Source organism: Coccinella septempunctata, chromosome 1 (genome assembly GCF_907165205.1).
Source record: "Coccinella septempunctata chromosome 1, icCocSept1.1, whole genome shotgun sequence".
In the NCBI taxonomy this organism is placed as follows: domain Eukaryota; kingdom Metazoa; phylum Arthropoda; class Insecta; order Coleoptera; family Coccinellidae; genus Coccinella; species Coccinella septempunctata.
In genome coordinates this window covers 20,135,580-20,159,619 of record NC_058189.1, presented here as the reverse complement: position 1 = coordinate 20,159,619, position 24,040 = coordinate 20,135,580, and the positions used below count along the sequence as shown (strand labels likewise).

Sequence of the window (24,040 nt, the reverse complement as noted above, 5' to 3'; positions counted from 1 at the left end):
AATGAAGTTTGGACTAGAAAAATGTCGACTGCTGAACATAACGAGAGGGAAAATAGAAGATGGTACGTTCAAACTCAAGGAAGGTGCAGAAATTGAAGCATTAAAGGAAGGAGACACATACAAGTATCTAGGCATAAAACAGGCAGGAAAAATCAATCAGACTCAGATGAAGAAAGAATTAACGGAGGAGTTCACCCGAAGATTGAGGAGGATAATGAGAACTGGTCTTAACAGCAAGAATCTGATAAAAGCGATTAACACCTACGCTTGCTCGGCGCTGAGCTACTCATTTGGTATCATCTCTTGGACGACCACCGATTTAGCAGCCTTACAGAGAAAAATAAGGACTATGCTGACTAAACACAATAAACATCACCCCAAAAGCTCAATAGAACGGACAGAGCTGCCACGACATCTTGGGGGTAGAGGAATTGTTGATTTGTCCAACCGTATGTCCCAGGAAATTGAAGGACTTCGAAAATATTTCCTGAGCAAGGCTGCTTCGTCGGAACTCCATCGAGTAGTTTGTGTTGCTGATAGTTCAACACCGTTAAAGCTACAACAGGATCACTTGGAAACCATCCAGGATCAGGTGATTCCAACAAGAAATTACATGAAATATATTGCCAAGGATGCCTCAGTGGCGGACGATAGCTGTCACATGAAACTATCCAGCACATCACCGGGAGATATCAGAAGTTCGCGGGCACGGAGTACAAAAATAGACATGATGCTGTTACCAAGATTCTTCACCAAGAATTGGAATTGAAACACCAACTTCTAAGTTCGAAAAAGGTTCCTTATTACAATTACCATCCGGATGCTGTGTTGGAAAATGAACATCACAAGCTCTACTGGGATCGCACGGTTCTCACAGACCGGAAAATAACCCACAATAGACCAGACCTCATATTGCTCAATAAGGATGAGGACAGAGGCACTATTCATCGACGTGGCAATTCCAAATAATAACAATCTTCTAGATAGGCACACTGAAGAAATTTCAAAATACAGAAATCTCGAGGAACAAACCAGAAGACAGTGGAAGCTGAAAGATATCAAGACCATCCCTATTGTCATTTCATCTACAGGCCTGATACCGAAGAAACTACTAGAGAACTTGAGGAAACTTCAGTTGGACGAAAATATCTATAGAGTCATGCGGAACGGCGAGAACTGTACGCAGGTACATGGGGAATGCAGAGGAACACCGTCTGCTCCGACAAGAAGTGCGGGTGGAGCAGGAATCCAACCGGCGGCAGGGAGCCGAGGAGCGACCCGGACCCGACCACCACCACGAGCCCGAAAACCATGCGAACAATACGCTTTTGCGTGATGAAAATGCGATTCGCACATGTTCAATATCCCCACAGTACAATATTGTATACTTCATTCAATTTTATTTTAGCAGTCGGTTGGCCATGGAAATTTGACACATTTCACTCTGTATAGTAAGAAAATGTGGGGTTATGAAGCTTGTCAAAACATTTTTGGGTTTTAAATCAACGCTATGTTGCCCGTTCTACCTAAAAGTTTCTGTTATTACGTATTTTATCACAATGTCGAATCTCTTCGGAAAATATGTGACGAACATAATTGAAGTTTATACAAACTGTTTGAAGGCATACCAAATCCAGTTATTTGCATGGAAAATACAAGAGATCAGTATAATATCATAATATGCACTAGCTTGAGGAAAGTTAATGTTCGTTATCTTCTTTGGCTTACATCATTTGTAGATTTCAAAAATATTAACCCGAAGATGAAATGCATATGATGCAGTGGTTGGGAATGGGTATCTCCCGAAGGAATTAACAGATAATTACAAGAATGTTAAATTCTTCAACAAAAATCATCTTGCATCAATATAAGTAAAAGGAATTGAAGGAAGTTTCAAGTTAAGATGCAACTTCACCGTTGAACAAAAATTTCACATGAATAAACAAGTAACTGGGCAACGCGTATTTGTGGCTATTCATCTTAATACATTGATGTAATAAACATAATTAGGTATTTATTAGTACCTTAAGACATTTACATTGTATAGGACAAGTCAAATGAAAAATAGAAAAATCCATTTTAGGGAACTTATTTTCCGATGACATTTATCGAAAATCCTGTAGTAAACTTTTCGCATTAATTCACTCAAACATAAAATTCTCAAATGCCACCACTCTTTTGGGTCTCCCAATAGAAGGAAATTCTTTGTCATCCTCTTCATTCACAATCTTTCTGATTGTGGAAATATCCAGCTGAAATATAAGTCGTTTAGATGCAGATGAAACATTATATAAATTCTCTTAAATTGAATATGTTCGCTACCGTCTGACGTATTGTGGATTTTATAATATCAGGGTATAACTATTTGAATGAGCGGACCTGAATTCTAAATAGCACTTCCTGAAACCCTGTGTCTTTTTTCAATCCCTTTCGGCATTTTCGAATTTTCGTAATAAAAATTGATATTAGCTGTGGCAACGGCGTTATGACATTAACAACATTTCATGAGTGCCAACCTAACTTCGTTCTAGTTACAAAAACTTGAGAAAATTATGTCATGGCCAACCGACTGCTAAAATAAATTTGAATGAAGTATAGCTAATATTACTATAAACTAGGCTATAGTATATACTGAAAATGGTGACCAATGGGAGAGAGTGCTTGACTCTGCTTATGGCAAAAAAAGATCTATTCAATTTATTACTGAGACTATCCACATGATCACTCCACCTGAGACCGCCATCGACGTACACTCCCAAGAATCTAGCGAACGTCCGAGGGACTATGGTAGTGTCTCCGTTTGTAATGTTTATTTGTTGGTCTGTGGTATTACCCATCTTAAAATATATGCATTCTGTTTTACCAACATTAACCATCAGACTGTTCCTATGACACCAGTTACAAAAATCTTCCATAACCAATCTACAGTTCTCAGAGAGCTCCGCAACGCTCCGCGCCGTAACTACCATCGAGGTGTCATTTGCAAAGAGGGCTAGTATACCTGCTCTAATGTATTTTGGTAAATCATTAATGAACAACAAAAATATCAATGGTCCCAACACGGAGCCCTGCCCTCCCATATCCACAAAATATCTCCCGACGAAGTGGCAATTGTGATTGTACGCGTTTCACTTGGAAATGCGTGATATTGTTCTTACGCGTCGCAATACTAGAGAATTGCAACGAATATATGATACACGCCTTTCATACGATGCTCTGCAATACCCGCTAATGTTTTGGAGAGATGATGTTAGATATCATTTCAACATCAAGATGATAAATCCATTGAATGTTGAGTACCTATATTAAAATTTTAAATGTCTACTTAATACAAATTTGAATTATTTGATTTTAGGCCAGGAAACCACCAAGAAAGTTAGCTCGATGAATTATTATGCATTTCGTTTAATGGTTCGTCCAAATGCTGATAACTATTTGCTGAGATTTCGTCGATTGTTGCAGCAGTATTGTGTGGACATGTATTGTAAAATTGAAACGGAGCGCCTCACTTATATCAGAATGAATCAATCTAAACTAACTTTAGAGGAATATATTCATTTACGAGATGCAATGTCCACCGAAGGAGATGCAGCTAATGTAGGTAGATTGACAATTTTATCCGCGTCATATGCATGAATATGCACAAAACGCAATGACATACGTTCGAAATTATGGTCGTCCTGAATTGTTCATTACATTTACCTGCAATCCAAAATGGGAAGAAATCACTCAACTGTTTCTTCCCGGACAAACATCAGGAGATGGACATGACATCACTGCACAGGTGTTCAAACAAAAAGTGAAGTCGCTAATGGATTATATTACAAAACATCATGTCTTTGGGGATACTCGATGCTGGATGTATTCAATTGAATGGCAAAAACGAGGCCTGCCACATGCACACATTCTCATCTGGTTAGTAGAAAGAATTCGACCAGAACAGATTGATGACGTTATATGTGCCGAGATTCCTGGTCATGTGAATGTTCCTGAACTGCATCATATTGTAGTTACTAACATGATTCATGGACCATGTGGCATCATGAATCCCCAATCACCATGCATGGTTAATGGAAAATGTTCAAAGCGTTATCCAAGAGATTTTACTCCAGACTCTATCACTGGTAACGATGGTTATCCACTGTATCGCCGTCGATCACCTGAAGATAACGGCAGAACCACCATGAGGAGAGTTAATGGAAATGATGTTATAGTCGATTATACTTGGATTGTTCCTTATTCACCACTTCTTTCGAAAACATTCAAGGCCCATTGCAATGTGGAGTACTGCAATTCAGTGAAGTCAATCAAATATATCTGTAAATATGCTACAAAAGGCAGTGATATGGCGGTTTTTGGTGTACAAAATCCTAATACCAATGATGAGATCACGCAGTATCAAATTGGTCGATATGTCCGATGCAATGTGGCAACTTGGCGGATATTTTCATTTCCGATACATGAACGTTATCCGACTATTGTACACCTGGCAGTTCATCTGGAAAATGGACAAAGAGTGTATTTCAATTCTACAAATATGGCTCAACGAGCTGAAACACCTCCAGCGACAACATTGACCAGTTTTTTTCCATATGCCAAAGTGATCCATTTGCACGAATTTTATTTCTCTCTGAGATGCCACGCTATTATACTTGGAATGCTTCTTCAAGGAAATTTCAACGTCGAAGACAAGGTAATGTGGTGCCTAACCATCCAGCTGTGCGTTCAACTGATGCTCTTGGTCACATTTACACAGTTCATCCGAAAAATGACGAATGTTTCTACCTGCGATTATTGCTGGTGAACAATCGTTCACCAGAAATTTCCCCCAGAAATTTTTCTGGAAGTACTTATAGATGAGTTAATTTCTACAATGGACAAAACATATAGAAGAACTATTGAATAAGTTGAAAAAAGTATGCTATGCTATGAGAGTAATTACTAAATACATGGACATTGATACGAGGAAGACAATATACTACGCGAACTATGAATCTTTGATCAGATATGGAATAATTTTCTGGGGAGTAAGCTCAGCAGTAAAGTCATGAATTTCAGAGATTCATGCAGAGGAAAGTTTAAACAGCAGGGTTTTCTAACGGTTTATGGACTGTATTTCCATGAATGTCTAATGCATTTATATAAACATAAAACTGAGTTCTTAAAAAATAACACAAATTCGACCTATAATACTAGAACAGCAAATATTAACTTTCCATATCATAGTTTGTCTCTTTCTGAAAAAAATCCATCCTATTTGTGTGTTAGGATCTTCAATAAATTACCTCAATCTTAAAATGAATCAGTAATCAGAAACAGTTCAAAGTTAGAACGAAGAAATTTTTAGTAGAGCTAGAGCCATATTGTTTGGAAGACTATTTAGGTGCAAATTGATTGTTTTTTTTTTCTTGTAATAATTTAGGACACTATTTCATTTCGTGGTTTCCTATGTGGGAATATAATTTGAAATAAAAACGTTTATCTATCTTATCTATCTATCAATTGTCTGCTGACTTCCGATAAACATTACCGGTCATTCCAAAATCCACGGCTGCCGATGAAATTTATGCTTGCCTAAAATCATCAACCTTGTGGCGCTATGTGCAAAAACTACAATTAACTACAAACATGCGAGTTGCATTGTTGAGTGATCCATCTGCCAGAATTTTCTCTGAACAATTGCTGGATATAGGTAATGGCCGTGTTCCGGTCGATCAATTGACAGGTTTGATATTATTTCCTCCAAATTTCTGCACTTTTGTATCAACCAAGGATGAGCTCATAAGCAAAGTATTTCCAAATATAAGTGCCAACCGCAAAAACCTGGATTGGTTGAGTGAACGAGCCATTCTTGCGGCAAAGAACAAAGATGTTGATCAGTTAAATTTGATCATTCAAAGTGAAATTATTGGTCCACTGCTTTGTTTTAAATCTATAGATAGTGCAACAAACGAGAAAGAAACTACAAAGTATCCTACTGAGTTTTTGAACTCATTGGATTTACCAGGTTTGCCAGCACACAATTTACAACTGAAGGTTGGATCAGTTGCCATTATGTTGAGAGATCTTAAACAGCCAAAATTATGCAACGGAATACGTTTGGTGGTGAAACACCTTAAAAGTAACGTGATTCATTGCACGATACTCAAAGGAAAGTATAAAGGTGAGGAAGTTTTTATTCCCAGAATTCCGATGATCCCAACAGATATGCCATTTGAGTTTAAGGGAATTCAATTTACCATTCGTCTTGCGTTTGCTTTGACAATTAACAAATCGCAAGGCCAGTCCTTGGGGGTGTGTGTGGCTTAAATCTAGAAAATAGTTGTTTTTCTCATGACCAGTTCCATGTTGCGTGTTCACGAGTCGGCAAACCTTCTGCCCTTTTTATTCTCGCAAGCGGGAAAAACTAAAAATATCATTCATCACAAGGTACTACAATGAAGGAATTGTGAAATATTCAAAACAAAAATTTTTAATATGTACAACAATTCGGTACCTACCTCTCAAGTAAAGGGAATTCTTTTAATGTAAATAACAATGTACCTACCTATTCGATGTAATTAAATTTTTTGTATATTTTGTATTTTAATTTGACCTAATATATCTCCTGCTTGAAAAAATACCAATGGTTAGTACAACTTTATGTATCTCTAAAGCGAAATAACGTTCGCCAGGTCAGCTAGTATGAGAATAATTAAGACGAATTTTATTGGTATGCTAAGTTACCATTTTCATTCCCACGTTGGAATCGAACGGACCATTATCCTGAGTGAAACTATGGTTATTGAGACAGTCATCACGAGATAAGTTTTTTCCATTGCTCTGCTATAATTTAGATGATCAAGGGTCGTATTAGGATCTATATTTTAATAATCATTAAAATTTTTTCCTACTTTGTAATTTTAAAAGTTTTGTATAGGTGATCTTTGGTGAAATGCCTCAATTTGACCAGTTCTACCTTCTGTTAAAGAAAAAGTTTCACCTTTAAATACACCCTGTATAGTGGTGGTAATTGTGATACTTAAGAGGAGTTTATACCACAGGACTTTCTCGCCATCCCTCTAAGGCTTAAAGGGGGAAAGACTACCAGAATGTGGGGTGTTGCCGGAACACTCGAACAATAAGTAGAAGTTACGGATATTACAATAGTTTCCACTTTCGTAGAATAGATGGAAGTACTTATCGAGAGTCTTTTTTCAATTTCACCAGGATACGAATTGTAGCCAATGGCGTGATTTTTCGTAAAATTTCTTCATGTGGAAATTCGTAGAAGAGATAATTGCACCTCGGAAAGTTGATAACAAGAATGAATATTTCTTGTTCTTCAATGAAAAAATTTTTTTATTTTTTTTTTCCGTTTGACCAATTAACATTTTTCTGACTTTCCCAGGTGACCAACTGATTGAATTAAATTATATTGAAAACCCCATCTAGATTAATTGTTTCTGACGTAAGATATTCCTTTTCTCTTTCCTAACTGTGTAGACCCCTCTTAATAACATACATCAACTTCGTTGGTGAATTTTGGAAGTGTTTTTTATAGTGTTGATTTCCTGAGTAGGTCTTTTTCTATCAGGTTCTATCTCTATATATCGAAATGAAACGCCTATGTCACAAAATTCTGAGAAAAATAGCCATATGAATTCATTCTCAATAATTTTTGACTAGTTTTACCCTACTTTGTTGAAAAAAATATTCATCTGTATAAAAACTCTCTATGTGTGTAGTAATTTTATTGTGATTCGATGGACGTCAATAAATTAAATGATTGATTTTACTTACCAATGGTATTTGAAGGATGACTTCTGTCAGAAATAATATTCCACGCTTCTTCGAGCTGGTTGCACACGATGAAACCTTCTTTTTGTTTGGTGCTCAGTATCTGGGCCATACTCTTTATAACATATTCTTTTGACATAATGTAATCGCTCTGATTTGACCAAAGTAGGAGTTTAATTAACTTCTCGAAGTCGTCCTTATCCTCTTGACTGGGATGTTTATAAATGTTTTTCAGATACTGAGCAGTTTTATGTATCAAAGGATCAGCAATCCGAAATAGTGTCTGCTTCAGTGACTCGTAAGGATCAAATTTCTTGAAATTGTTCCTTCAGTGAAAAAAATATTTTGTTCAAAAATAGATGATAACTCTCGCAAAATAATATGAATTGTGTTTCGATATGTTTGCACCATACATGGGACAGATCTTTTTTATATATAATTGTCAGAAAATTTCATTCGTTTTAAAAATTGAATGAGACTATTTAAATAGTTTCTCATATTCACCTTAGGCGAACGATTAGTAGGTAATTAATAATATTTGGCGAAGAAGGGATTCATATAAGAAATTGCTTAATGAAAAACTTTAATAAAAGAACGAAAAAATTCATTCCATATTATCGTTGTTATTATAATCACAGGTTCTTTTTTCAGGACATGACAGGAAATATTTATTAACTTAGTTTTATTGAGAGAGCAATTCATTAGATTTCAATACATATTTATTTCGTATTTATTCATTCAATTTCCCACTGAAATGATATTCAGTCTAGAAAACCTTGTGGATCTGGAGGTTTCCTCGCATATTGGATCATACCCATATAACCCTTGGAAATATGTCGGTGGAGCAGTTCAACTCTCTTCGCAGCTACCTCATCAAGACCACAAACCAGATCCGATTTCAATATTCTCACGAACATAATATTGGAAGGGTGGAAATTTTCAAGAGCTCTACTGAAGGGTGTTTCTGGATTCCAGTTGTAATCTCCCACTGATTTCTGATAATTTATATCACCCTTTACAATTATGAGTGTTGATTCACTGAGAGTTTTATATAACCATGGATCAATATTTTTCATCTCACTGAAATCGTTCGGGAGGCACCAAAAATTCCTCACTACAATCTGCCATTTTTCTTGTCTGATATAGTTGATCCATCTAGACACTAATGACTGCAAGTATATTTTCGTCATTTGCTTCATTTTATTGAATAGATAGTCAATGTCGTTCTCTGTTGTGCTCCAGATGAACCATGGGATTGATTTAACGTGAAATCTAATTTTTTCAATCGGAGTGTTCATTGTGAGGAAATCGGCCAAGCAAAAGTCTTGAAATAATTCGTATCCGGAGCTGTCGAGGATGAAATCTGAAATGATTTTTAATTTTTGAACCAGTATCGGTTGAACATATGTACATGTTACGACTCCATTTTTTGTATGAATTTAACATATTTTAATGGCGGAAAAGCATTCTGTTAAGCAGTTGAGGAATTGAGAATGAACATATAATTCTTTCTACTGTATCTCAACCCATTCTTATTAAATAGCGAATCTAAAAATCTAAACGCCTGATGACAAAATTCAAGACTGACATGCTATTTTGAGTATGAGGGAATACTGTAGAGTTAGTGGTTATCTTTCATCTTGTTTTTATTCATAATTTGGTAGGCAGTTGAATGAGCGAAAGAAGAGAATGAAGACAAGAATGATGCCACGAACTTTTTCATCAAAATACCAAAGGTTGAATTCTGGAGGAATATAAATAGCAGTACTCAATCTTGTTTGTTGCTAACCGGACTATTTAGCTGATAGCTTTACAATGGCACTGTACTTGAATCCCCCGGGATGATTCATCAAGGGTGGCGACAGGTCGTATTTTGGAATCCGTAGGTATGTTCAATGACACGAGGAGAAATTTTCAACAAAATCAGCTAGAAAAAGTGTTTTCAACTATTTTCATGTTCATAGTTTTTGTTTTGTTCTTTTTCCAAAGTATTGAAGTTGGAAAGAAATTGCAACATTAAAAACTATCGTTTCTCTTTCGTAAAAAACTTTTCCATAAACCCAATTATTGAATGGTAGAAAAAATAATATACTTTTGTTTACAGAAAAAATACTCTATATCTGATGTCTAATATTTCATTTCCTTGTGAGATCATATTCTGGATTTTCACAGGACAATGGACTATCCACGTTCCTATTGTTTTACAATTCCAATTTCCGAAGGTCTCAACAATCCAAAAGATAACTTTCGGGCTCGCTTTCGGGTATCAGTGTTCATTCCGAATGCCAGTCCAATTTTTACTTCATCAGTATATTTCTTGTCAAAAATTCAGTAGATTTCAGTAGATTTATTCTACGCTCTACAAATTTCAGGAAAGGGTAATGAAATAAACCTTCACTGAGAAAACAATTTATTAACAATAATGCATATATTTATTAATACGTAACATGGGCTTTATTCGAATATGGAGTAATGAATCTTTATTTCTCAGAATTAAATGCTTTATTGGAGATCCTTAAATAAATATTTCTTAATAATTATTATATTGAAATATATTTATAAATAATGAATTGATTTTTTCGTTTATATATAATAAGCTTCGTTATTAGTAATAATGAACTTTTTTAATAGTTATTATCAGGTTTGTTGAGAGATGAACCTATTGAATTCAGTCCATTAATAAAAGGTTAATCAGAACTCTCCAATGAAAATACATTTATTTTTAATTTATTATTACAGATGACAAATTCGAATAAGCTTGACATGTATAATTATCATTATCACTCAATTTGAAAAAAAAAAATAACAAAAAAATACAAAATAAGTCATAGACATATCATCATCAGCACCATAAAAAATAACCAACCTTCTCCTGTGTCTGATTGAATCCTCAAAAAATTAACCTTTTTCGAATGGGGTAATCCTTCCTCCTCTAGAATGTTGTCCACATAATTAAAAACACTCACTGAACCCACTTCACTTCACTCCACTCACTCTTTTTAACACCATAGACTAGAAATTATTTGTACATAGTCGTGTTGATAGTTGTATGCTACCTATAGCTTTTATAGGTTAAGCTCTTCTTTGGTTACATTTAAATCCTTAACTGATCTCTCGGTCTTCGGTGGAAGGTTCTTGACCTTCTAGCTTCTTCCGTTGGATCGTAGTCGACTAATCTTCGTAGTTCCTCATTTGGATGTTGTTTGGCTTTGTCGAATATCTTTTCCGCCTTTCTCTTCATAAATTCTGTAACTGGTTCCCATTCCAAGTCCTTGTAGATTTGTTTGTTCCTAACAAACCAGGGTACGTCCATCGCCATTCTAAGGAGTTTATTCTCAGTGGCCTGTATTCTCTTGATGTGGGTCTTGGCTGCGAAGCCCCATGCCGCCGATCCATATGTGAGTTGTGGTCGCGCAATAGTTTTAATCATCGTCAACTTGATGTTCTTATTCATATGACTTCTTCTGCCTATGAGTGGATGAAGTTTACTCATTGCGGCTTTTGTTTTATCAACAGCACATTTGATGTGGTTTTTCCATGTAAGTCCTCTGTCAAGCGTCACTCCTAGGTATGTTGCTTCATTTTTCCATTCAACCTCTTCTTCATCAACTTCAAGGTTTTCTTCCATCCTCAATCTTCTCTTTTGCAGTAATATTGCTTGAGTCTTTCTTCCATTGATTTGGATTTTCCATTGGATGCACCATTTGAGTAATTGATCTATGGCTTCCTGCAGTCTCCGGTGTATGATCTCTGGGCGTCGATGTCTGAACGCTATTCCTGTGTCATCTGCGTACAAGGTGAGCATATTTCTAGCATTCTTCGGGATATCATAAACGTATATTACGTAAAGCAGAGGTCCAAGTACCGATCCTTGAGGCACTCCCGCTTCCAATTGTCTGGTTTGAGAGGTTGCTCCATCTATCTTCACATAAAAGTTTCTATTCCTCAGATAGTTCCTTATAATCTTGCATAGCTTGGTCGAATATCCTGCTTTTTTCATCTTGTAGATTAGGCCTTCGTGCCATACTCTATCAAAAGCTCTCTCGATATCCATCAGAACTAATCCTGTGGCCTGTTTGGTCTGCATTCCTTCGGTGACGTATTCTATGAGCCGTAGTAATTGGAGTTCAGTCGAGTGTTCTCGTCGAAATCCAAATTGTTCGGGTGGAATTATCTTCAACATTTCTGTTTCCTCATTCAGCCTTTTGGCGATAACCCTCTCGACGACTTTTCCTAGTGCTGATAGTAGGCTGATTGGTCTATAATTTTGAGGAAATTTCCGTTCTTTTCCAGGCTTGTTGAAAACTATCATTTCTGCAGTTTTCCATCTCTTTGGGTAGTATTCGGTCCTCATCACTCCGTTTGTTATATTCGTCAAGGCTGCTATTCCTTTTCTAGGCAATTTCTTCAACATATAATTCGTTATCCTATCTTCTCCCGGTGCTTTCCGGTTTTTCAGTTTCATTATGATCTCTTTGATTTCTGTTGGTGAAGCCAGTTTTGGAATGATTTCGGTTTCCGGTGGTTCCATCATCAGTTCTTCGTTTGCCTCCACTTCTTCTTCTAGATCTTCATTGTCATCATCATTTCTGTAATTTATTCTGGCTTCTCTCTCAATTGAGTCGGCAAGTGCTTCGGCTTTTTCAAGTCTCGTATATACCATTCCGTTTGCTCCATGCAGTGGAGGTATAACTGTCTGTTCTCGTCGTAAGCGTTTTTGCATTTTCCAAGCCGAGTGATCTATTGTATTCAGTTCCCTTAATCTCTGGTGCCATCTGTTATTACGCAGTTCTGTTAAAGCATTTTTCAATATCTGACTATGCTTATTCAGTTTCTTCTTGTCTTCTTCTCTTTTTGTTGTTCTGTAGATTTTTCTGAGTCTTCTGTTCTTCTTTATAAGTTCCTTTATATCCCTTGGCGTATCTCCATGTGAATGTTTCGGAATTGGTTTCCTTATTCTCTTGGTGCTTTCTTCAGAGGCCTCTTTTATTTGATTTTCCAATTTTTCAAATGCTTCATCTAATTCATCCCGGGTGTTTATTTGGGGAATTTCCGTGATTTTCTCCTGAAGTATATATATATATTATCAAAATCTCATCTACCATACAATGGTGTAAGATATTTCATTATATACTATTAACATTCAATTCACTTTTCTGTCATGTGTCAATATATTCAGTTATTTGCCTTTGCTCTCAGTGCACAAACCTTGACCATGTCTTCTTGTTCATCGCCATGTTCTTCGCCTCTCTCCATGTCTTTCCTCTTCTGGTGATTATTTCATTCAGAGTTTTATCCCATGTTCGTTCTGGTCTGCCCCTTCTCTTTTTTCCTTGAACTTTCGACTCCCATATCTTTTTGACAGGTCGCTCGTTGTTCATCCTGTGCTGGTGTTCCCACCAGCTCAGTTGCCTTTTTTCTATGAATTCCATCAGTGGCTCTATTTCTACGTCCTCTCCTATTTTTTCATTTCTTATTTTGTGCATTTTTGTTACGCCTCTCACTCTTCTCAGGTACTTCATCTCCATCGCTTGCACTCTGCTCTCTTGGAGGGTAATTCGTGATCTCTCAGGAAAACACGAATCTCATTCAAATATTATCATAAGAGAGGACGGAAAAGAACAAGCTGATCCTCAGGTAGTTGTTAACATGATCAACAATTACTTCATTGCTAAACCCAGTGAAGTTGTCAATTCGCTACCATCACAGAACTCTGATTTACCTGAAGTGGGTGGTTGTCTTTTGAATGATTCTATATTCTTGAAACCCTTCATTTGTGACGAACTGTTGACACTTTTGAATAATAGGCTAAAAGGTAAGTCTTCTAAAGGTTTCGATGATATTCCTACATCTATATTGAAGAGGGTATTACCTGTTGTGATTGAACCACTCACATTTTTAGTAAATCTCTCATTTACATCGGGCTGCTTTCCTTCAATTCTTAAAATGGGTAAGGTCGTACCTGTTGTGAAATCAGGATGCCATTCACCAACCTTGGAAAATTTTCGCCCTATAACGATTTCTTCTTGTTTCTCAAAGGTTTTTGAATTGCCCTTCCTTATAAGGCTAACTGATTTTTTGGAGAAGAAGAATGTAATTAATGCTAGCCAACATGGCTTCTGTTCAGGCCGGTCAACTGCTAGTGCTATTGGTTCATTTGTGGATAGGGTTGCGAGTTTCATTGAGGCAGGCGAGTGTCCTGCTGGAATCTCATGTGACTTGAGCAGGGCATTCGACTGTCAACCACGAGATTTTGTTGTCGAAATTGGATTCTTGTGGTGTCCGTGGGAAGGCCCATGACTGGATTGCCTCATTTTTGTCGGGTCGGAGTCAGTACGTGACGGTTCGTCATTCTGATGGCGCAGTTCTTGAAAATTATTCTTCTCAAAAAAGAGAGGTAAATATCGGGGTTCCCCAAGGCTCAATGTTGGGGCCTATTCTATTTGTCATCTACGTTAATGATCTAGATCAATTGCCACTTTTGGGAGCTGACCCGGTGGGGGTCTCTATGGTAAAGTATGCAGATGATGTTTCTTTTGTTGTCAGTGACGGGAGTGATAGCGGACTCAGTGATGTTCGTTCGGAAATAATGAAACACACATTGAATTGGTGTATAAAAAATAAATTGTGTCTCAATCCTAGAAAAACTCAAATTGTGCGATTTCACAATAGACAGAAACAAGTTCAACCGCTTGAGGTAAAATTAAATGATTATGATGAGCCGTTGCCTCAGACTGCTTCTCTTAAGTTTTTGTGAATGATTTTGGATGACACCCTTTGCTTTAGAGATCATTGTGAGTCTCTTTTAACGAAATTAAGCTCGCAGTGTTTTCTGTTTCGTAATTTAAAAACTGTGTTGGCTCCAGATCAGCTTGTATTAATGTACCATGCGCAGGTGGAGTCACGTTTGAGGTATGGCCTACTATATTGGGGCAATTCATCCTTGGCTCCGAGTCTCATTTCATTTTCAAAAATCAGTCAACCTCGAGACGTTGAAGCAGGTAGATGTGTTGAATGATACCAGTGCGATACGTCATCTCTCGTGTTGTAAAAGAGAAAGTCGAAGTGAAAGTGTACACTAGCGATGCAGTGCGATACGTCATCTCTCGTGTTGTAAAAGAGAAAGTCGAAGTGAAAGTTGACACTAGCGAAGCTACGGAATTTTTGATTCCGTCTACGAAACTTCCGAAGTTTTTTGTAAGTTCTATAAGTGTATGCGTTATAGAGCGGAAATTCGTTCAAATTCAGTGTGTTCAGTGTAGAGTCCAGATCACCTCCAAGATCGCTGGTTCCACGGATATCACTGGTGAGTCGATTTATTTTTCTCATAGTATAGAAAATATATAACTTAGCCATTTTTCTTTTGTCTTGAAAAATTTTATTTCCAATTTCTTTGAGTAGCAAAGTAATTATTAATTAGATTCTAAAATGTCTGACCATTCGGACTGCGATTCCGTAATGGAAGAAGACGCGCCAGAAATCGCTAATGTCGTGTCCGAACACGATATTTTGAGAGAGGAGAACGCAAGTTTGAAAGCGAGGGTGAATGAGTTAGATAGATGCGTATCTAGCTTAGTTGCTGAGATTAAAAATCTCAGGGAGAGGCTCGAGTTGCAGGAGGGAAATGAGGAAAGTTACTCCAAAGCACTCAAGAAGAACATTATTTTGAAAAATGTCCAAGAAGTGAACTTACCGGTTCAAAAACAGAAGATGGAGGTGGTCAAAACCCCTCAAACTAAAATTTCCCCACCCGCCAAAAGAGTGAGAAAGGATAGCTCCTCGTCAAATGAAGATACAAACAAGAAAAGAGTCTTGGAAACCCCAGACCAAGAGAAAACCACTCCAGTGGAGAGAAAAGAAAAAATCCCCCCTGTGACCCTGAGAGGTACGTCCGAATGGACTTCAATTTCGAACGCGTTAATGCGAAACGGTATTAAATACCAAAGAGCGACGACAGTAAAGGACGGTATAAGAATCGTCCCACAAAGCGCCGATGATCATAGAAGGATGACGGACTTCCTTCATAAAATAAATAGGGAGTTTTACACTCTTCAACGGGAGGAAGAAAAGAAAATATACGCGGTAGTGAGATACCTACCGCTGGATGCAGATATCCCGACGATCCTTGACGACCTCAAGGATCAAGGGATCGTCGATGCTGAGGTCATAAGGATGACCTCAAATAAAACAAAACAGCCGATGCCCTTATTGCTGGTTAAAACCCAGAATAAGGATATCTTCGAGGTGAAAAGGCTCTACAACATGAACTGTGTTGTTGAACCTAAGAGAAGGACGATTGGGCCTGGACAATGTTACCGCTGTCAGCGATATGGACATGCCCAAAGTAAGTGCACTTTTCCATGGAGGTGCGTGAAATGCTCCGGTAATCACAGCTCCAAGGAGTGTACGCTTACCAGGGAGAACGAGGAGCGAAATGCCTCTTGTGTTCTCTGCGGAGAGCAAGGACATCCAGCCAGCTACAAGGGATGTAGCGAATGGAAATTGGTCACTAAAAAGACCAAGAGATCGCCAAGATCGAATCAGACCAGCTCGAGGCCAACACAAAATACACCGAGGCCATCCCAAAACTCTTCGGAAGTGAAGAAACCCCAGGAAACTGCAACCAAAGTGGTCAAAGACACGGAGAATCCAGAGAAAAAGAAGGAAAAGTCAAAAACCGTCAAAAAAGCCGAAACCAGGAAAGGAATTTCTGGAATCACTGAGGAACTAGATAAGTTCACGAAAAACCTCCTCAGCACGATGATGCACAATCTGGAGAAAGAGATTGAGAAGAAGATGCAGCAAATTATTAAGAATATTTAATGGCTGATACGACGATAAAGAACAATCTCATAATTGTCTCTTGGAACGTCGAAGGATTGAGAGCTCGCAGATCAGAATTCGAAGAACTGATTGAAGAGAAGAGACCGGATGTCATAGCTCTCCAAGAAACAAGACTTAACGCCAACGTTCGGATAGCATTTCCCAATTACGATATCTACAGAAATGATAGACCTAACAGCACAGGTGGCGTTGCTATACTGGCTAGAAAGAATATGGATCATCATTTCGACCAAATATTCAATGGACAAGAAGTAGAAGCAATATCGATTATTGTGAATACTAATCGAGGACAAGTGAAGATTATTTCAACTTATAAATCACCGGATAAGGACATGCTGGAAGAGGATCTAAAAATGCTACTAGAAGGAAGACACCCTAAAATCATCATTGGTGATCTTAACTGCAAATCGCAGGAATGGAATAGTAGAGTGGAAAATACCAACGGGAGAAGACTGAAGATTTATGCTGAAAAACTTGATGCAGTTGTAATAGGACCTGATATACCGACCTACATACCAAGAGTAAATGGACTACCTGATGTACTGGACATTGTCGTAATGAAAGACATCACTGAAGAAATCAGCATTGATACAATAGAAGACGGAACTTCAGACCACAATCCCATAGAATTCATAGTGGGACATGGCCCAAGAAACGAAGAAGAGACACAAACCAAGGATCGCACAGACTGGGAGAAATATAAGAATTTACTTCAGGAGAAAATCACGGAAATTCCCCAAATAAACACCCGGGATGAATTAGATGAAGCAGTTGAAAAATTGGAAAATCAAATAAAAGAAGCCTATGAAGAAAGCACCAAGAGAATAAGGAAACCAATTCCGAAACATTCACATGGAGATACGCCAAGGGATATAAAGGAACTTATAAAAAAGAACAGAAGACTCAGGAAAATCTACAGAACAACAAAAAGAGAAGAAGACAAGAAGAAACTGAATAAGCATAGTCAGATATTGAAAAATGCTTTAACAGAACTGCGTAATAACAGATGGCACCAGAGATTAAGGGAACTGAATACAATAGATCACTCGGCTTGGAAAATGCAAAAACGCTTACGACGAGAACAGACAGTTATACCTTCACTGCATGGTGCAAACGGAATGGTATATACGAGACTTGAAAAAGCCGAAGCACTTGCCGACTCAATTGAGAGAGAAGCCAGAATAAATTACAGAAATGATGATGACAATGAAGATTTAGAAGAAGAAGTGGAGGCAAACGAAGAACTGATGATGGAACCACCGGAAACCGAAATCATTCCAAAACCGGCTTCACCAACAGAAATCAAAGAGATAATAATGAAACTGAAAAACCGGAAAGCACCGGGAGAAGATAGGATAACGAATTATATGTTGAAGAAATTGCCTAGAAAAGGAATAGCAGCCTTGACGAATATAACAAACGGAGTGATGAGGACCGAATACTACCCAAAGAGATGGAAAACTGCAGAAATGATAGTTTTCAACAAGCCTGGAAAAGAACGGAAATTTCCTCAAAATTATAGACCAATCAGCCTACTATCAGCACTAGGAAAAGTCGTCGAGAGGGTTATCGCCAAAAGGCTGAATGAGGAAACAGAAATGTTGAAGATAATTCCACCCGAACAATTTGGATTTCGACGAGAACACTCGACTGAACTCCAATTACTACGGCTCATAGAATACGTCACCGAAGGAATGCAGACCAAACAGGCCACAGGATTAGTTCTGATGGATATCGAGAGAGCTTTTGATAGAGTATGGCACGAAGGCCTAATCTACAAGATGAAAAAAGCAGGATATTCGACCAAGCTATGCAAGATTGTAAGGAACTATCTGAGGAATAGAAACTTTTATGTCAAGATAGATGGAGCAACCTCTCGAACCAGACAATTGGAAGCGGGAGTGCCTCAAGGATCGGTACTTGGACCTCTGCTTTACGTAATATACGTTTATGATATCCCGAAGAATGCTAGAAATATGCTCACCTTGTACGCAGATGACACAGGAATAGCGTTCAGACATCGACGCCCAGAGATCATACACCGGAGACTGCAGGAAGCCATAGATGAATTACTCAAATGGTGCATCAAATGGAAAATCCAAATCAATGGAAGAAAGACTCAAGCAATATTACTGCAAAAGAGAAGATTGAGGATGGAAGAAAACCTTGAAGTTGATGGAGAAGAGGTTGAATGGAAAAATGAAGCAACATACCTAGGAGTGACGCTTGACAGAGGACTTACTTGGAAAAACCACATCAAATGTGCTGTTGATAAAACAAAAGCCGCAATGAGTAAACTTTATCCACTCATAGGCAGAAGAAGTCATATGAATAAGAACATCAAGTTGACGATGATTAAAACTATTGCGCGACCACAACTCACATATGGATCGGCGGCATGGGGCTTCGCAGCCAAGACCCACATCAAGAGAATACAGGCCACTGAGAATAAACTCCTTAGAATGGCGATGGACGTACCCTGGTTTGTTAGGAACAAACAAATCTACAAGGACTTGGAATGGGAACCAGTTACAGAATTTATGAAGAGAAAGGCGGAAAGGATATTCGACAAAGCCAAACAACATCCAAATGAGGAACTACGAAGATTAGTCGACTACGATCCAACGGAAGAAGCTAGAAGGTCAAGAACCTACCACCGAAGACCGAGAGATCAGTTAAGGATTTAAATGTAACCAAAGAAGAGCTTAACCTATAAAAGCTATAGGCAGCATACAACTATCAACACGACTATGATCGTGTGAGAGTCCAGAAACCATAAGAGTTAACTGGTTAATAGGCAAAATGCCCGGAACCTATGAAGAAGCAGTTAAGGGTTTTTAGTGGGTCTCGAGCTCAGAGAGTGAGAATCCCCACACTGTTCCCCCTCAGCCGAGGGTGTGTTCGTCTGTTTGCAGATTTTCCCCCTGCTACACCAAAAAAAAAAAAAAAAAAAGCTCCGAGTCTGTTTATCGCGCAGAAGAGGATACTGCGAGTGATTGCTGGTGTCTCCCAATTCGTTTCCTGTAGACCACTTTTTGCAAGATATAGAATTCTACCTCTTGCATGTTTGTATATTTTTGAGATGTCTGTTTATGTCTTCAAGAATCGAGCTCTGTTTTCGACCAACGATCTTATGCGTGAAAGATCCACAAGGCAGGATAAATACCTCCATATTCCCTTCTATAAATATAATGTAACCCTCAATACGCCGAATTATATGGGAAAAAAAAAATTTTCAATTCACTACCTGATGACATTAAAAGTATCCGTAGTGAAGTAATTTTCAAGAGAAGTCTTAAGAGCTATCTCCTTGTCAACTGTTTTTATAAATTGAATGATTTTTTGAAATTAGTGTAATAGGGTGCACTGTTACTTGTTTGTCTTTTCTATGTACTTTATTAGTATAGTATTCTTTGCTGTATACCCCAGCTGATTGTTTTACTGACAATTTTCTACACAATACATGTATGCATTGTCCATGAAAATAAAGTATATTATTATTATTATCTCCTGTCTTTTATCCAGGGCCCATGATTCACATCCAAATGTTAGAGTCGGTCTATATCTTGCCTTGTATACCTTCATCTTAGTATTTCGAGATATTTCCCTCTTGTTTATGAAGCTCTGGTTCATGGCATGGTACAGTTTCAAGGTTTTTTCTAATCGGCTGTTGAGTTCTAAATCTTGCCTTCCGTTCGTTCCCAACTCTACTCCTAGGTATCTGAATGACTTAACTTATCTTCACTCCATCTATTTCTAAATCTATTCTTTCCTGTGTATCACCAACGATCATAACTTTTGTTTTCTCCTTATTCATCTCCATTCCACACTCTTCTATCACCTCGTTCCAGATTTCCATATTTCTCTTCAGAATTTTCTCACTTCCAGTGATGAGGACAATATCGTCTACAAAAGCGCATTCTGATATTTCAACTCTTTGTAGGTCCTTATAGCCTAAGTGGAATTTTCTGGTTCTTATTGAGCATTCTTTGATAATTTCATCTATGTATACTGTGAAAAGCACTGGACTGAGACTTCCTCCTTGTCTCAAACCTATTTTCGCACAGAATTCCTGTGATGTTCTGTTGTGTCTGATTACCCTGTTACTGTTTAATTTATATATGTTCTGTATAATTCTAATCATCTTCTTGCTGATTCCTCTCCTCTCCAGAATCATCCACAATTTCTCCCTGTTCACCCTATCAAAAGCTTTGACCAGGTCTATGAATCCAATGTACAGTTTCTTGTTCTGCTGTTTTATTTTCTCGAATAAAATCTTCATGGTGAAGACATGATCCTGAATGCTTCTTCCCTTCCGAAAACCGCTCTGTGACTCCTCCAATGTTACCTCAACCTTGTCTCTAATTTTCCTATCCAATATTTTCTCGTACAGCTTCATGGCCGTGCTCAACAGCGTTATACCTCTATAGTTATTACACTCCTGTCTATCTCCTTTCTTGTGTATTGGGACTATCAATGTTGTTCTCCAATCTTCTGGAATTACTTCTTCTTTCCATGCTTTTTCGAAAATTTCTAGAAGTGTTCTCATCCCATTTGGTCCTAAGTTTCCAATCATTTCTGTTGTTATCTTATCGCATCCTGGTGCTTTGCCTTTTTTCAGTGTTAGTATCGCTTGCTTCAGTTCTTCCATTGTTAGCAATTCATCTTCGTCTGTTTCTTCTGTCTCTGTTAAAACCTGTGCCTCATCTGGTTTACCGTCTCCACCGTCAAGTAGCTCCCGGAAATATTCTCTCCACCTATTCATTATTGCGGAATCCTCCCTTAAGACAACATTTTTATTTTTCACGTTGACAGTCTCATTTGTTACACCCCTTCTGGTCGTTTTAAGAATTCTATAGAACAGTTTCTGGTTTGATTTACTGTCTGTTCTCCATTTTTTCTCCGAATTCTGTCCATTTCTTCCTCTTTTCTAACTGTATTAGCTCTTTCACTGTCTTTCTCTCTTTTTTATATTGTTCGTAGTTTTCCACTGTTCTATTAGTTAGGTATTTTTCCATCTGTATTTCTTTACTTTTATTCTGGTCTTTATTTGATTTGTCCACCATGATGTCTGTTTCCTCTGATTTGTTTTCTTATAACTTCCACAGATTTTTCTTGTAGAGTCTACAACTATATTTTTGAACATTGTCCACATGTTTTCTATCGTTAAATCCTTTTGTGAACTATATTCCTCTTCAAATCTTCTTTCTGTTTCAAGTCTATATAATTCTGCAGTGTCTCTATCCGAAAGTCTATACGTTTTAAGGCATTCATGTTCCTTAATTATTTTCTTCTCAGGGACTGATCTGGCCATTTGTCCTTTTAATTTGTCACTTCCTATTTCTGGACCTCTTCTTACTCTTGTATCCATTATAATTGACCTTTTTTTTTGTATTAATATATAATCTATTATTGATTTTTCTCCTCGGCTTCTCACCTCTCTTGTATATTTATGTATATCTTTATGTTGAAATAGGGTGTTGGTTATTATCAAATGATTCAGTAAGCAGAAATCGAGCATTCTCTCCCCGTTATTATTTCTAGTTTCTTCTCCAAATGGCCCCATTATTGATTCAAGCATTCTCCTTTCCCTACTCTGCTGTTAGAGTCACCCAGAATAATTATTGTTCCCTTAGCTCTTTCTGTAACCACTGTTAGGTCCTCCTTAGTTTGTTTATTGTCGTCTTCATTAGGCCCATAAACTATTATCACTGTTTTCATTTCATCCTTAATTTATATTTCTACAGTCAATATTCGTTCTGACCAACCTTTCCATCCATTTACATGCTCGGTTATATTCTTGTTTATCATACATCCTACTCCTGCCATAGCTCTCATTTCTTCATTCACTCCGCTGTACACAACTAAATGTCCATTCTTCGTATCCATTGTTTCCTTACCCTTCTTTTTTGTTTCTGTTATTGCTAATATTTCCAATCCCATTTCCTCAAATTCTCTTTCCAGTTCTTCCTCTTTACTTTGTAGACTCCTTACATTCCAAGTTGCGATCTTCCATATCGGTGTCCTTTTTTTGTCTGATCCTTTGTGTTGGCCGTCTCGTTGTCCATTATCTTGCCTGGTTGTTATCCTATCCTCAATCGTATCTTGGGTCATTGTCCTAAGTTTTTTGTCTTAGATTCCTCTATGTCCCCTGTTACCTCGTTCCATCTGTATTGCACGTCGTCAATTATCAGCTTTTGAAAGCCTTCCCTCACCTTTTTGCCCTTCTGCCTTTCCTCCCTAGCGATTCTCCTCAATTTTCCCTGTATTTCTCTCTGTGATTTGGTCATATCGTCGTTTATGTAGACTTTTTCCTTTCTATAGTTTATTAATCTACTCTTATTTTTCATTATTTTTGATTTTTCGAATGAGTTTTCTAGTTCGATCAGGCATGTCTTGGTTCCTATTTTCTTGACGGTTTTAGGTTGTATGTCATCTTTCATATTTTTCTTGAAAAATTCCTTCATTTCGCTTCTGAGCATTTCCTGTCGTATATTTTCCATTGACAAACCACTCACTACAACATTATTTCTTCTTTCAGCATTTTCTATATATTCAAGTTTGTCTTTTATTTTCTTCATCTCCATTCTCAGCTTTTCGTTTTCCTTTTTCATCTCCGCGTTTTCTTCTCTGATTTTCTCCATTTCTTCCCGATATTTTCTCTGCTCCATTTTCATCTCTCTCATATCGTGCATCATCTCCTGCATCATTTCCACTATTTTATCCAGCTTGTCATCACTCGCTTTCGTTTTTATCGATGTTCGAAACACTTTTTTGCTTCTAGCAAATAATTCTCCCTCATCATCTGGGTTTCTCCTTTTCTTTCCCTCATCACTTGTGTATTCTTCTTCGTTTTTCATGACGATTTTATCAATTCTCACCGTACCCTGAATCCGGCTCTGTCCTATGGGTTATCTGGAATTGATTCTTATCGGCGCTGATAATTTCGTTATCTTTCGTACCACCTGATATTTCTTCTTTCTGCCGGTTTACTGGTTCTGATTTTCGGAAAATCCTTATTTTTCCGTGTTCAATCAAATTCCACCTTGATGTTTTTCGGTTGTGACTTGAAAACTCGCATTCTACAATATATCGTTTCACTTTTGTAAATTATCTGCTCGTAATTTCCGAATAAATCGAGTTAATTACGGAGCCCTGAGTTCTCTCGCTACTATCGCCAATCATGCACACATGATATCTTCTCCTGAAGTAAATTCTTATATTTCTCCAAGTCTGTGCGATCCTTGGTTTGTGTCTCTTTTTCGTTTCTTGGGCCATGTCCCACTATGAATTCTATGGGATTGTGGTCTGAAGTTCCGTCTTCTATTGTATCAATGCTGATTTCTTCAGTGATGTCTTTCATTACGACAATGTCCAGTACATCGGGTAGTCCATTTACTCTTGGTATGTAGGTCGG

The 24,040-nt window shown here is 37.6% G+C and overlaps 2 protein-coding genes across 2 annotated transcripts in view; both read right to left on the bottom strand.

The window, feature by feature from the left end:
- LOC123310043 (damage-control phosphatase ARMT1-like) overlaps nt 1-24,040 on the bottom strand; it is a 155,078-nt gene that overhangs the window by 8,426 nt on the left and 122,612 nt on the right. The window contains exons 5-6 of the mRNA XM_044893440.1: nt 8,542-9,142; nt 7,783-8,105 (exon numbers count right to left, since the gene is read on the bottom strand). Of these exons, the coding sequence (XP_044749375.1) occupies nt 7,783-8,105; nt 8,542-9,142 (924 nt within the window). The remainder of the gene's footprint in view (nt 1-7,782; nt 8,106-8,541; nt 9,143-24,040) is intronic.
- LOC123314691 lies at nt 12,962-20,165 on the bottom strand. Its single transcript, XM_044899998.1, has 2 exons — nt 20,131-20,165; nt 12,962-13,322 (listed from the first exon to the last, which is right to left on the bottom strand). Exon 2 carries the CDS (start codon nt 13,305-13,307, stop codon nt 12,975-12,977), a length of 333 nt encoding a protein of 110 aa, XP_044755933.1. The 5' UTR covers nt 13,308-13,322; nt 20,131-20,165; the 3' UTR covers nt 12,962-12,974.